Source organism: Gopherus flavomarginatus, chromosome 5 (genome assembly GCF_025201925.1).
Source record: "Gopherus flavomarginatus isolate rGopFla2 chromosome 5, rGopFla2.mat.asm, whole genome shotgun sequence".
Classification (NCBI taxonomy): domain Eukaryota; kingdom Metazoa; phylum Chordata; order Testudines; family Testudinidae; genus Gopherus; species Gopherus flavomarginatus.
This window is the reverse complement of record NC_066621.1, coordinates 96,441,229-96,455,657: the sequence shown is the minus strand read 5'-3', so window position 1 is coordinate 96,455,657 and position 14,429 is coordinate 96,441,229. Positions and strand designations below refer to the sequence as shown.

General features: G+C 40.7%; 1 protein-coding gene across 1 annotated transcript in view; it reads right to left on the bottom strand.

The window, feature by feature from the left end:
* The window catches only part of LOC127051949 (cytosolic phospholipase A2 epsilon-like), a 40,027-nt gene that overhangs the window by 23,316 nt on the left and 2,282 nt on the right, over positions 1–14,429 (bottom strand). Inside the window, exons 2-9 of the mRNA XM_050954965.1 lie at positions 12,800–12,936; positions 11,808–11,939; positions 9,178–9,218; positions 5,058–5,100; positions 4,377–4,440; positions 2,883–3,049; positions 2,661–2,738; positions 1,699–1,736 (exon numbers count right to left, since the gene is read on the bottom strand). Coding sequence (XP_050810922.1) covers positions 1,699–1,736; positions 2,661–2,738; positions 2,883–3,049; positions 4,377–4,440; positions 5,058–5,100; positions 9,178–9,218; positions 11,808–11,939; positions 12,800–12,936 — 700 coding nt within the window. The remainder of the gene's footprint in view (positions 1–1,698; positions 1,737–2,660; positions 2,739–2,882; positions 3,050–4,376; positions 4,441–5,057; positions 5,101–9,177; positions 9,219–11,807; positions 11,940–12,799; positions 12,937–14,429) is intronic.

The following is a 14,429-nucleotide window of genomic DNA, read 5'->3' as shown; positions in this document are numbered from 1 at the left end:
ACCCTCACACCCAAAAAAAGTCCCAAACAGCTGTACCTATTTTCTTCAGACTTTCTAATAAAGTTCACTTCTGGATTGAGATTAAGCACACAGCTCTTCCTCTTTTCTAGAAAGTGGAAGGGTTTAGTTTATGTGGTCCTTTTTCTTTGTAAACTACAGTACTGTCAAGATCTGAAAAAAATTTTCAAGGCTGCAGTGACACATTCTTTACCATGTCTTCTCTGATCTGACTAGATAATATTCTATAAGATATTGCAGTTATAGCCAAACAGGAAACACTTTTCCCATTCTGCAAAAAACCAAGATTTTGAAAAAAAAATTCCCATCTTGAATCAGGATGAAAAGTCAGAATCTCAAAAATTTCCACAAAACAAAATCTGAAAAAAATTCAGTTGAAGAACTTTGTTTTAATAATTCTGAAACATTTTGTTTAGATTTTTGACCTTTAAAAAAACATTTTTACAGTACTATAATTACCTTGAATTTTTAAACAAAAAGACATTTCAGCCTGGAAAACTGGAATTTTTCATTAAGAAAATGTTGAAATGAAATATTTCAATAATTCAAACCTTTTTTAAAAAAAAATCCAGTTAAAAAGTTTGCTGAAACTGAAACTTTCCATGAGAGAGGGTCCATTTCCATGAATTGACATTTTCCAGTGAAACAACGTTTCATCAAAAATTCTCAACCAGCTCTAATTACAATATTACATGTAATATTAGTTTAACCTTGCAAGATTATAGGTTCATTTGAGGAGAAGGGAAGCATCATTCAGTGTGTGTCTAAATTTCAGATTGCTGGCTAACTTCTGTTTTATGAGCCCCATGAAAATAATGATCATACTGAACCAGACTCACTCATGCAGACAGAATCTTTGTTTAACCAGCCCACAGAAAGATTTATCCAATACAAGAGGATTCTCTGGTGACATTGAGCTATTCTGACAGTGCCTAAGCCACTCTCTCCTCTTGTCTAGAGCAGAGGATATGGAAAGGAGAAATGGGGGGGGTCACCAAAAAATCCTTGCATCCCAGTGATTCCCAACAGCCAAAAGCTCCTTCAGGCCATTGACACCTGGGGTTTGACCTAGCTTAGAGCAGCACCAGCATTGGGAGACTACATAGGTGACTTAGTCACCTTTCCACCCTGCCCACACCTTGCGCTGGAAGACCTTCACCTGGACTCCAGAATCTGGCCAATTGTGTGTTATAATACACACAACATGTGCTCTTTTATGTTTGGTTGGTTTGTAAAGTGTAATTATTCCCCCCGAAAGCAACTGCAGAAATGGCAGCATGGAATTCCATGTTTACTGTTTCAGTGATTCCATATCAAATGTGCTAAGTTTACAAGTAAAAAGTTTTTCCCCTGACTTCTGGCCCTACAAATTCCACCTGAAAGTCAAGCTGTGTTCTTTTTCTCTTGTGCATCAGACCCAGTAATAGAGATTCTGTCAGCCAAATTGTGCCTCGGTTATATCAGTGCAACCTCATTGTCTTCACATTATGCTTTCGGCAATGCCTGCGTAGATACAACTGGTTGAATCTCAGGTAACATTTCCTTTGATGATGCATGAGAAGCAATGGAACCCTTCTCACTTTCAGGGCTATGTGTTTTGTCACACCTCTGAAGGACAAAAGTTTTGTCTTTCACTTGCCAGCATAGACAATGCCTAAGAACCAAGATAAGAAATCTTACCAGCCTTTTGCCTTCACATGCAAGTCAGATGTTTTGTCCTGGAAATTAAGAAAGTAGATAAATTACCATCATATTTTTAAACCCTCCTTTCTCTTAGTCTTAGAGTGAGTTTTTCCTGCTCTTCAGTTAGCAATATCTGAAACGTGTAACTATAGTATATGCTCAAATAACTGCAAATGTATTTGCAGATAATGGAAAAATGCAAATATACAATGGATAAAGTAATAAGTGGAACAGTCTCATGTTCTATTTGGAGGTTTATTGTGACAGGATGTTAGTAATAGAATGCAATATTAATTGTTAGTTTGATAAAATACCATGTGTTAGATAGAATATAGTGGGAGAAGTATTATCAATAAATTGTGGTTGCCTTCAATATAATGAAGGAAATCAACACCGAAGGAACATCTGATTGTAATTAAACAATGTACACTGAAATTTCATTTTATCACAACAATAACGAAAAGGCATTACCCCCATTTTTTATAAATGCATTCTGGTGTGTGTGTGACAGAGGGATTTGTGGTCTTATAGATCATTTAAGTATAGAATCTTAAGGTTGTAGGTTTCAAATGGTTATCAGGACAAAAAAAATCAGTGTTGCTATTTTGTACTTTAATAATAAGTATGATGATTTTTTTGAGCAATTTTTATAAACCTACATAATCAGCTACACTTTGCACAACAATTATGATGTTAATAACTTCCTCGCATTAATAAAAATTTAAACATACACCTCTACCCCGATATAATGCTGTCCTTGGGAGCCAAAAAATCTTACCGTGTTATAGGTGAAACTGTGTTATATCAAACTCGCTTTGATCCGCCAGAGTGAGCAGCTCCCCCGCCCCCCGAGCACTGCTTTACCACATTATATCCGAATTCATGTTATATCAGGTCACTTTATATCAGAGTAGAAATGTAGTTAAAATATTTATTCCAAAAGAGTTTGCAGCACTCACCATTGCTATTGTTATTTTCTTTTGCAAAGGGAGTGAATTTAGAGGCAGAGGCAGGGATTCTTCTTTATCTGAGGTCTGCTGAATTAAAAGAAAAGTGGAAATGGTGGTGATTTATCACAAGAAGAAAGGGGCTAACTCTCCCCAAAACACATGAATTAGATTGATGTTGCTGTTTACATTCTACTCCAAATGATATTTTCATTAAGGCTAATGATTACATACACCACAGTCATGCATCTTCTTTGGCAGTGTAACATCCAATTTTGTTTGGTTATTCTTTACGTAGTGAAACACAGTGGAATCTCTATTCCTGAGGCTGGAGTCAGCATCCAATGAAATCTTCTGGGTTTCTTCATAGGATCCTTTGACTGTAAGTGTGAGTTCCTCCTCTAAAGACAAAAGACAGTGAACAAGGAGAACCTTAACAGTAGTTGCCCAGAAATAAACTTTTCATGATTTATACACTGCGTTCACTGAGGAGTTCTTTGCATTGTCCTCATAATAGTGGTTGCTTAGTAAATCTAGAGACTGCCCCCAAAAGATACTAAAAATCCCATCTATCTAAAATCCCATAACAAATATTCAGGTAAATGAGGATTCAAATAATTCAGTGAGTCACTGAGTAAGTGCTTTAATTGGAGGACTCTAACCAAGATTTAGATTAGAAGGAATTTCAGATTAAAGGGTTTTTTTGGATAAATATGATTCAAACTGGATATGGGAGCCATTTATTCACTGCCATTCTGCTATTCTGATATGCATTGTACTATATGCCATACTCCTTATAAAAGCCAAAGGTCCTAATTGCAATTCAAATAGACTGATTTATCAGTGTCTTTCTGTGATAACTGTTGAGTAGCGATGGTGGAGGACATGGATCAGCATTCATGTTGCACTCCCTGTCAGTGCCCGGCCCAGCCCAGGGAAGCTAATGATCCAACCAGTGGACCAAATTCAGTGATGAATCCTGGTCACATGCCACCTGAGGCACATTGCACACACATTAACAAGCGGCAGCAATGGTGTTGTTACAGTTGAAACGATCTTTCCATTCAGTGGCGTCAATTCAGATATTTCTTGGAGGTGGCATGGGGGGAAAATTCCACTCCTTCCCTCCCTGGCAGGGACCCTGTTCTGGTCCCCATTCTCACAGAGTCCCTAGGTCTCCTCAGCCAGAAAGTACCCTGTCTCTAATCCACACAGCACACGAGCCAAGCCAGTACTGCCAGGGGTGAAGTTCTCTGCAGACTACCCTGCACTCCACGGTACAGAAGCAGACTTCCCACAGCCCCTGCCTCACAGATCCTGGGGTAGGGGAGGCCTGGAGCCCAACACAGCCCTCCTCCCCATGCAGGGGGACTGCATAGGGCACCCAAATGGCTAGGGACAGCTTTGGGCAGGACCATCCCTGACAGGTGTTTGTCCAATCTGTTCTTAATAACCTCCAATGATGGGGATTCCACAACCTCCCTTGGAAGCCTAGTCCAGTGCTTAACCACCCTTACAGTTGGCAAGTGGCTCCTAATATCTAATCTAAATCTCCCAAAGTGCAGATTAAGCACATTACTTCTTGTCCTACAGTCAGTGAGCAGGGAGAACAACTGAACACAGTCCCTTTTATAAAGCCCTTAATAATGGATTACTCATTTTCTAACTTCTATTATAACTACTGAATCATAACATATAAAAAGCCAGTTAATGAAGCAATAACCTCACTTGTGGATTGTTGCTTGAGCTTCTTTGCCTGCCCATTAACTTCCAAACAGGAAACTTCACGAGACTGTAAGAGAGATGACCAAATAAATGACAAAGAGTGACACAGATGGGGTTCTAAGTGAGTCACATTGTCCTCCATTAACTCCTCTAGTTGATTAAGCAGTGACAACAAAGGGAATCATACCTAGTCCTTAGATGGGGGGGTGGTGACTGGGACATATTGTTTCCATGTTGGGGAGTATAAAGGAGGAGAAAATAAGTGCATCTTACAAGTATGAACAGAAAAGTAATGTACTCTTCAAGGGAGGGGGAATAATGGAATGGAAAGCTATTCAGATAACAGGGGGTTTTTAGAGAGAATAGCTTGAGGGAAGCGGCTTGTGTGTGTTTTTATCACTTTGAATAATCAAGCACTAACCACTTCAGGGAAGAGCATAGGAGTAGTGGCTAGGGAAATTCTCACACTTGCATTAAAAGGTGAGTGCTCACAGCTGTACCACTTTCAGACTTTGGCAGAAGGTGACAGTCTGCTAGAGTAGCAGAGAGTTCACAGCTATCCCAGTTCCAGACTGTCTCTCCAGAGGAGTGTGCTATTCAAGCACTGGACAGCACATTTTCCTAGTGCTAGCAGTAATGGCAGTACTTGTGCGGGACAGGAAAGATCTCAGGAAATAAGATTACCACTAGTACTCCATTAGTAATGATGTTTTCAGGACAGTCCAGACTAAAAAACAAAATTAAAAATACAAATGTCAAGATTAGAATTATTTAAATGACTAAGTATATCAGACACAGACTTTTCCCCTCAACTTTTGTATTGCTCACTTAATTTTTTTTTTAAACTCATAGATGTCCCGGAAGTGGGACTAGCACTAGAAGCCAGTTCTAGCATATGGGTATTGTGCAAGTTTCCATGCACTTCTTTAACCGTGAAAAATAGAAGTTAATCTTTAAAGCCCCTGATATTCCAGCCCTGGCACTGTGCCAAGCAGAAGCTGTGCACTGTGTCAAAGCATGCAGCAATTTCTTATATACTGTACACCTAAACTGTGAAGAGTTTGAGATCTGTCAGAACAGTTCAAACCCAGGCCTCCATAAATGAAAATCGGATACATTCATCTAAGATTCCATACTAGCACAATGAGGGGAGAATTTTCTACACTCATTTTAAAGGTGAACTGCAAGATGGAAATGAAACTCAAAATAATACCAGATTTTGTGTGTGTGTGTGTGTGTGTGTGTGTGTGTGTGTGTGTGTGTGTGTGTGTGTGTGTGTGTGTGTGTGTGTGTGTGTGTATAAAAATGTCCCCCTCTCTGATTAATCAGGCAATTCCTGATATATTCAAGACATCATATAATGCATTATTCTTTGATATTACAGTCGCAAACTCACATTGCAGCCCATGTAACTCATGTTATTAGTGAGGTATGGAACATAGTCATAATAACTTAGAGTCAGATCCTCAAGTTCATGTACATTGTTGCTCCATTGACTTAAATGACTTCCACCAGTTGCAAATCTGGCCCTTAAGTATTAAATATGTAAATATGCTACCCAATGGAGCTGTATAGGGAACATGAGCACATAAAACCAGAGATGGATGGCATGTTATTCTGGAGGGTGTGTGGAGATGTCGCAACCTGTGCCCTACACATTCTCAGTTACACAAAGCCGATTCCAGGAAATGGACACCAAAGCTCCTGATATTTGGTTCCTGTGTTAGTAGTTAAAGTTGTTGTTAGACAGATACTGTCATTACAGTTCTTGTTTCAGGCAGGGGTGGGCAATTATGCTGTGTTTAATAAATACAAGATAAGATGAATTCCTAGATAAATATGTACTTTTTAAACTTTTTCACAGGGAAGACCTGGCCTCCCTGTTTTTCAATAGCTGCCACACACAGCTCAGTGGCCTCTTGATTCATAAGCTCGCTGTGGACCTGATTCTGTTCTCGGAGACACTAGTATAAATCTGGAGTACGTGTTCTGAAGACCATGAAGTTACAAGGGTGTAAAACCTGGGTGACCTCAGGATCAGGCTATAAGTCTGGGTTTTCATGTCACCAGCCTCTCATCTCTTGAAAATTCCACTGTCCTGTGAACATGGTAAAGAATCACAGAAAGTGTCACTTCTAACAGTATATTGGAATAAAGAAACAATTACGAGCCCCAAAGCTACTTTGTCTGTCCCTCGCCTTCATTTTCAAGCTTCTGTCAAGAATTTTCCCCAGTCCCACCATTATGCCTGACTTCCTGCTTCAGATTTAAAGATACAATATACATAAAGCTTCAGAAGCCACCATCCCCTGTGCCTGTTGCTCTGATTTCCTTCTGCAGGATCCAAAACAGCTAACTAATGGAATCAGCTGCTCTTAGCACAGTAGGGGAAACTTCTAGAAATAATATACCAGAGTTAAAGCAACCAAGGACCGTTTATTTACTAAAAATTGCAAAAAACATGCTTTCACCTTTTGTGATTATTATCTTTTAACATTCACATTTTACACAACTTTTTGTACATCTATTTACATTTATTTCTTCTATTTTACATGTTTTTAAAAAATATTTTCCTTCACATTTCCAAACAAGGGAGGGAGTGTGTGTGACATGAAAGCCTTTGGAGGGGGACTGAAGGGCCTTCTGCTGCAGTTCCTAGAAGACTGAAGCACCTCCTCAAGTTGGGACATCTGAAAGACAGACAGAAGGAAGAAAGAATGTCAAGAGTCAACAACCCATTGGGCCCTCTAGGTCCCCACAACCTCTTTATACACTGACAGTACCTTTTGGTTTGCCAGGATCTGCCACAAGTCCTTGCCTGCCCCTTGGTATCAGGGCCTGGGCTATATTAGATCACGGAGAAAGGGAATATTGGCCAAGCCAAGCCACCCAGCTAGCCTGGATCCTATCCCCTCAGCCCTTCTCACAGGGTCGCCCCGTTTCTGGATCCTACCAGTGCAAACATGAAAGAGAAAGGAAACATGAGTATTGATTAAACACAAAGTTTAATACACAACAAAAATCAACACAAAAGGCACAAAACAACCACCTAAATAAAAATAACTTACCTCTTCAGTCATTGCTACCCAGGGGCAAGCAGTTGTCACCCACACACAGGCCTGGGTTATGGGCCCACAGACAGTGGGCAATGTGTCTGCCATGGTTTGGCTCAGCTGTTGGTGCAGAGGCAGTCTGCAGGTAAGCGCATATGCAGCTACTTGGGCTGGTCAGAACCAAAGTATCTGGTTCTTGGACCATACTATTGATATTGATACTAAGAAGTGGGACTCTCTAGTGACAGGTATACACCTGTCAGACTGCGGATAGTGATGTAAGGAGTGGAGGCAGAAGGCTAAAGAAGGTTTTCATCACAGTCACAGAAACTAAACAACCAAAATATTTTCTTCCCCTTTAAATAAAAGTGAATTGGAATGAATGCATAAAATTAATTTCGTGCTGCCATCTGGTGATGAAATAATACGGAAAATTCAACAAACATTTTTTAGAAGTCAAAAGGCATAACTTTTCCACTGAGGTCACACTGCAGGCCAGAGTCATGAAATCAACAAAGGAAAATGTTAAAAAGTCACTGTACTGTGCTGCAACCACCTTTCTGGGCCTGCGATTACACTTTCTAAATAAAATTATTATTTTAAGATCTTGGTAACAAAGTAACAGACCCATACAAATAAGCTTTTCTTAATAGCAATCAACAAGACCTTGATTTAAGGTGGGGTAGGGTAACAACACAGCAAATGTGAAAAATCGGGATGGGGTGGGGTGTAATAGGAGCCAATGTACGAAAAAGACCCAAAAATCGGGACTGTCCCTATAAAATCAGGACATCTGGTCACCCTAAGCTGGGGAGACAATAGGCAATAACCACATCAGGCGAAATTTCTTTACATGAATGATGATTAAGACTACGATTATGTCACGAAATCCATGACTTCTATTGAGTTCCATGACATTTTCTGCCCTGGGGCTGGAGCTCCCAGCCAGCCCTGCCCCCATAGCTCCCAGCCCCCACCCTGTTGGTGACCCTGTTGGGTGACCCAACAGCTGCCTAGCCAAGGCAGGCAGCAAGGGACCGGCAGACCTTGCAGCTGCACAGCACTGCAGGGGGGCAGTGACTCCTCGCTGCTGTGACAAATGGAGGGGGACTCCCCACAGCTGCTGATCCATGGCAGCTGGCCAGCAGACCCCAAAACTGTCCAGCAGCAGTAGCTGGGGGGGGTAACCCCTGCAGCTGCCCAGCAGCAGCGAGCCATGGGAGGACCCCCGGCAGCTGCCCAGTTATAGCCAGCAGCTGGAGGACCCCACAGCTACCATAGGGGAGGGGGGACCAAGCAGCAGCCCAGCCCCATGGGCAGGGGGACCCCAGAGCTCCCAGGCATCGCAGCAGTGAGCACCTGGGAGCCCTAGCAGCAGTGGGTGCTGAACCCCTTTTGTCAGGGATATTTTTAGTAAAAGTCAGGGACAGGTCACGGGTTTCCATGAATTTTTATTTATTGCCTATGACCTGTCCCTGACTTTTACTAAAAATATCCGGGACAAAAACTTAATCTTGACGATGATTACATTACAAGAGAAGCTACCATATTCAGCTATGGAAATAAGTTGTGTACATTGTTCCACTCAAGAATCCATAAGAATTTGGAAAAAGACAGAATTCTGGTGGGTCTGGATATTCCTTAGGAGGCAGCAGGCACATAGAATACATTCCCCATTGCCAATTTATTACTGTTCAAATTGTTTTTCTTCTATCAGTTAGAGAGTCTATAACATTCAAGGTTTTACTCACAGGTTCTGCAGTATGAACTCCACCTCCAGCTCCTCCTGTTCCTGAAAATCAAAAAGAAGTGAATTAAGTCAATATGAAATAACCCTTCCACATAAAGGTAACTGTTGATTATATGAGCCTGGATCCACAGGTGTACAAGGAGACTATCAGCAGGAAAAAAATAGCAAAGGTTACTTTGAAAAAGCTCCCTGCACTTCAGTGGAGATGGACATCACTGAATGAGGAAGAGAGATTCTTAACTCTCCTAGCTAATATGTCTAGCACCTTACCACAATTGCCATCATTGTTACCTGGACATAAGACATTGGGCAGTCTGTTTTCTGCCAACACCCACCATCCCAGCTATATTCTTCTTCTTCTATGATTCCCATCCATCAGCTAAACAGCAATGATTGGGCCAAATGAAGTCTTTCCACCACTTTCTGTCTTGTACCAGCTTCCTGGCTTTCTTCATCTTTAAACCTTATTGTTCAATGTCTATCCAACACATTTTCTTCTAGTCTAGTTCCTTGCACTCTGGTATATATCACCACGTATGGTATCCTTTCCAAGTCCATTCTTGACACATGTTTAAACCATCACAGTCATCTTTCTTGAATTTTCTGTAAAAGCATTATTTTTTGCCCTTGCTGTTTTCTTATCACTCTGTTCTTTATTTTCTATGTTCTTGAAATTCTTGGTATGTCCTTCAGCTTCAGTCAGTTCATATCTGCTGTCAATGTCTTTCCTTATACTCCAGCTTTCTGACCTAAGCAGCAGTAATGGCACAATTGTCTCATATATGCTGAATTTCATTTTTATGGAAATGTGTTTGGCTTTCCAGATCTTAGAGTTTTTCAAATGCAGTAGCAATCAGTCTGAGGCTGCTTCTTATGTCATCTTCACAATTCCCATTCTTTGATATTAGTCTTCCAGTGTACACGTTTTTTCAATTGTTCAAGTTCTTTGTTTCTGACTTTTATCTTTTCCTCTTGTCTCCCAGTTGCCATAACATTTCTCTTCTCTGGTGCTGCTCTTCAGTCCAAATTTTCTGCTTTCTTGATCTACCTTGTCAGTTAGTCCCTGTAAATCCTCCTTGATCAATGCTTTGAGGTCAAAATTATCTGAGATTCTAAGATTATTCACTGTCCTCCAATATAATATGACTTCTCCCATTTCATCTCTCAGCCCTACAACCATTGTTGCTTCCACTATCAAGTTGAACAAATCTGGTGATAGCATGAATCCTTGTCTTACTCTTATAGCCATCTTAAATCATTCTATCAGCTTCTTGGTACTCTCACTGCACTCATCTACATGCTGTAGACCGGGGTAATCAATAGGAGGAACACGAGTCAAATCTGGACTGCTAGACACTTTTGAATGGGCCCCAAAATCTTTTTATTTACATATTATCTTTTTTAATTATTATTTTCTCTGGAGTCTGGACCTTGACTATACCTTGACCAAGAAATTTGGACCTTGCAAAAAAATAATTGACTACCCCCACTGTAGACATTTTCTATCACCTTGATCAACTTTGCAGGGATGCCAGACATTCCCAAGACTTGCCATAGCCCTTTCTGACAAATGTAAGTTTGAAATTTATAAAGTTGCTGTAATAGGTTTGGTTCCCAGAGAATGTTCTATATCTCCAATATCTGTCTTATTACAAAGAGCTGATTTATTGTACTTTGTCCCAGCCTAAATCTGGCCTGTTCACCTGCAAGTATCAGTTCCACATAGCTCTTCATTCTCTTCTGCAAATCTTGGTGAATGCTTTTCCCAGCACAGTCTTGTTTGTGAATCTTGTTAAATAGCTGGTGCATCATCTTTACTGTGTGTTCCTCACCTACTTGAAGCAGTTCTACAATTATATTGTCACTTCCTGGCACCTTTTTGTTTTCAGCTTTCTATCAAAATCTTTTCTACTTCTTCTAAGAATTCTGGTATCTGCTCTCCCTCATTAGTGCCAGGAAGCTTCCCCAGCACCATTTCATCACCTGTGTTCCGCACATTGTACAGCTCTTCAACATAGTCTTTTCCCAGCTATATATACTTTGTAAATTATCAGTTAGGAAAATTCTTTGAAATAGTGGGCCCAATTTCCAAAACAGAGCACCTAAACTTCATGCTGAAATCATGCCATAGATTGCTTGAATCAACATTTAGGTGCCTCAGTGCCAGTGTGAATATCCAGAGGTGGGATTTGGCTATTCTACCTAGGCTGCTCATGTTTGAACATTGCACTACCTATGTAAAAATTATCAGCTGTTTTATACCAAACTGATTGGAAAGTCAGAGCTACTAACTCACAGGAAACAAATTATGACAGAGTAATTATGAATAGTGCTATCGGGTGCTCATAATGTCAGGAAAATACAACCTTCGAAAGTCAGTGGAGAGATTTGTTCCCAGAAAAAAACAAACCTGACCAACCGTATCAAACCACAGTCAACTTCCACTGGTCAAGGATGTTGAAATTCTGGCCAAACTCTTCATTATAATAATGGCAGAATAAAGATTGATAGACGGATGAGGATGTCCAATCCACAGGAAGGACCAATAAAATACAATACAAGAAAATATTTAGAAGAAAAACCCACACAAGTGTCTCTTCCTTCAGTTCTCACTATGATTTCATTGCTCACCTGGGGATTCAACACAAACTTCACACGACCTTTATACCCAACTTGAAGTTTAGCTACGTCAAAAAGAACTGTGCAGAGTTCATCATCGTTGCTGAATCTATCTTCATCACAGACTTTCAGCTCCAGCATGTTCTGGGAACAGAAGTAAAGGTTTTTACAAATTATATAATTTCAAAGAACCCTGTTAGTAGGAAATCCTTGAGGCTATGCGTGTTTAGTCTCTGCACATAGGACAAGTAGTAAAAGAAGGAATGGGAGAAGTGAGAGAGTAAGACAGAATGGGTGAGGCCATATTACACTTATTCTACTTTAAAGAAATAAACTGAGTAATAGGGGTGCGGGTTCCACTCAGGCCATATGTATATGCATATGTATATCTCTCTAGAGTCTGATTCTGGACCTATGTAACTATAGGGTTCTGAGTGAGAATAAAACATCGAAAAATGACCTAAAATAGTATTTCCATGCTTTAAAATGTCTCCATTTTTAAGTCTATTATCTTGGTACCTTGTAGGACTAGAAACAGGTTATGGTCCCCAGTAAGAAACTTTCCCGTCCAATGGTGTAGGATGTTCATATTTAATCCTGCAGAATTCCAAGATTTAGGACTTTACATATTCATAACAATGTTATGGCTAGGAAAACAGTCACTGGCCCAGGACTGAATTTTGCCTGTCCTAGACCTCAGATGGGGGTAATTTTCTGGGGAAGGAGGAGGAAGCATTTTTGAGATAGGTTGACTGGAAAATAAAATGGCTGCCCCTTGAAGCTGTCCAGGACTTGGGAATGTTAGAATAAGTACTTGAGGAGACGAATTAATGGGTAGAGGACAGCTGAGATATGCACACATCTGTTAAGGGTCCTTCAAAGAGTTCCAGTAAATGAGTGGGTAATTAATTTCAGGGTGAATTCTAAAGAAATTCTGGCTCAGTTTAGATCTACAGGAGAGCTTCAGATCCCTGACAGGAGTGGGGAGCTCTCGTGTATCATACCTTAAGACGACTGTCAATCCTGTAACAGAAGGTTTCATTCCAGACTGGATTTTTACAGTTTTTGATTGTTTTGGTCCGGACCCTTTGAGTTGAGGCAGTTGGCAGCCACAGTTCCACATAGCAATCGGACTGGCTTACTGTATAAAAGAAGGTAAATTATAAGTAACAGTCTACCCGATCTGCAGTATCACTGAAGGAATTAGTGAATCAGACTCATTTAAAACTTAAAAATCAAACAGACAGAAGGGAGTGTGTGGAGTCCTTCATTGCTGAGGGTCTGAGGTAATAGCCAGGAAATATTGATTACTGAAGTTGCTAGCATGAGGGGGAGAATTGAGGGAGGGGCTACTCAGCCTCCACAGACATTTGAGGGAAGAGTCTACTAGGTTTTGATTTGTTCATTAAGAAGGCTTAAATAAGGCTTAAATAAAACAGCTAACCCTACTGGAAACTGCTTCTCTAGATTCCTTCAGAGAGCCCAGACAGAATTAACCCAGGGAGTGAGCTGACTCAACAAGAGCAAAGCCTGGTCTGGTAGGAGGCAGGTGCTGTAAGATAGGTCCCCCAACCATTTTACAATCCACAAAACACATCTCTCAGCCCTTTTCCAGCTTCTATACATCTACCCAGGTTTTTTCTTAAAACATTTTTATCAGAAAAATAATAATGTGCAAACACATCTCTACATACACTTGCATTCATATTTACACAAACCACTAAGATGTGTGTGCGGTAAAGTTGCTTTGTACATAAAACATACCCTTCTTTGTCCTTTACAAGATGCTAAGACTTTAGATTATGCCACCTGTATGATATGCCTTTAAAACCTGAGAATAAGAGGTGCCTGACAGTAATGTTTGACAGAGTTACATCACTAATGAGGCAAGGAGGGTAAGGGGATATCTTTTATTGAACCAACAGTGGGCAAAAGAGACAAGCTTTCGAGCTTACACTGAGCTCTTCTTTCAGGTCTGGGAAATGTAAACAGCTAAATACAAAATGAAACAGATTGTTTAGCACAAGTAGTTAACACATATTTCAAGGGACCATTCAAGGTGAAGTGGCTAATTAGCACCTCTGCAGTCATAGTCGGTTATAGATCTTTGCAACAGAGACACTGGATTTATGACTTACTAAGTCCATGACTTTTTAGTGTCTTGTGGTTGTTTTAACTATTTATACTAAACAATCTGTTCCATCTTGTATTTAGCTGCGACATTCTCAGTATATTTTCCAGACCTGAAAAAGAGCTCTGTGTTATTTTGAAAACTTGTCTCTCTTACCAACAGAAGTGGGTCCAATAAAACAGTGGTTCTCAACCAGGGGTCCAGGATCGCCTGGGGGTCACAAGCAGGTTTCAGGGGAGCTGCCAAGCAGGGCCAGCATTAGACTCACTGGGGCCCAGGGCAGAAAGCTGAAGCCTTGCCACATGGGGCTGAAGCCCAGGTCTCTGATCCCTGCCACTTGGGGTTGAAGCCAAAGCCTGAGCAACTTAGCTTCACCAGGGCCCCTGTGGCTTGGGGCCCTAGGCAACTGTCCTGCTTGCTACTCTCTAATGCTGGTCCTGGCTTTTATATGCAGAAAATCAATTGCGGCACAGCTGGGCCGTGGAATTTTTATAGCATGTTGG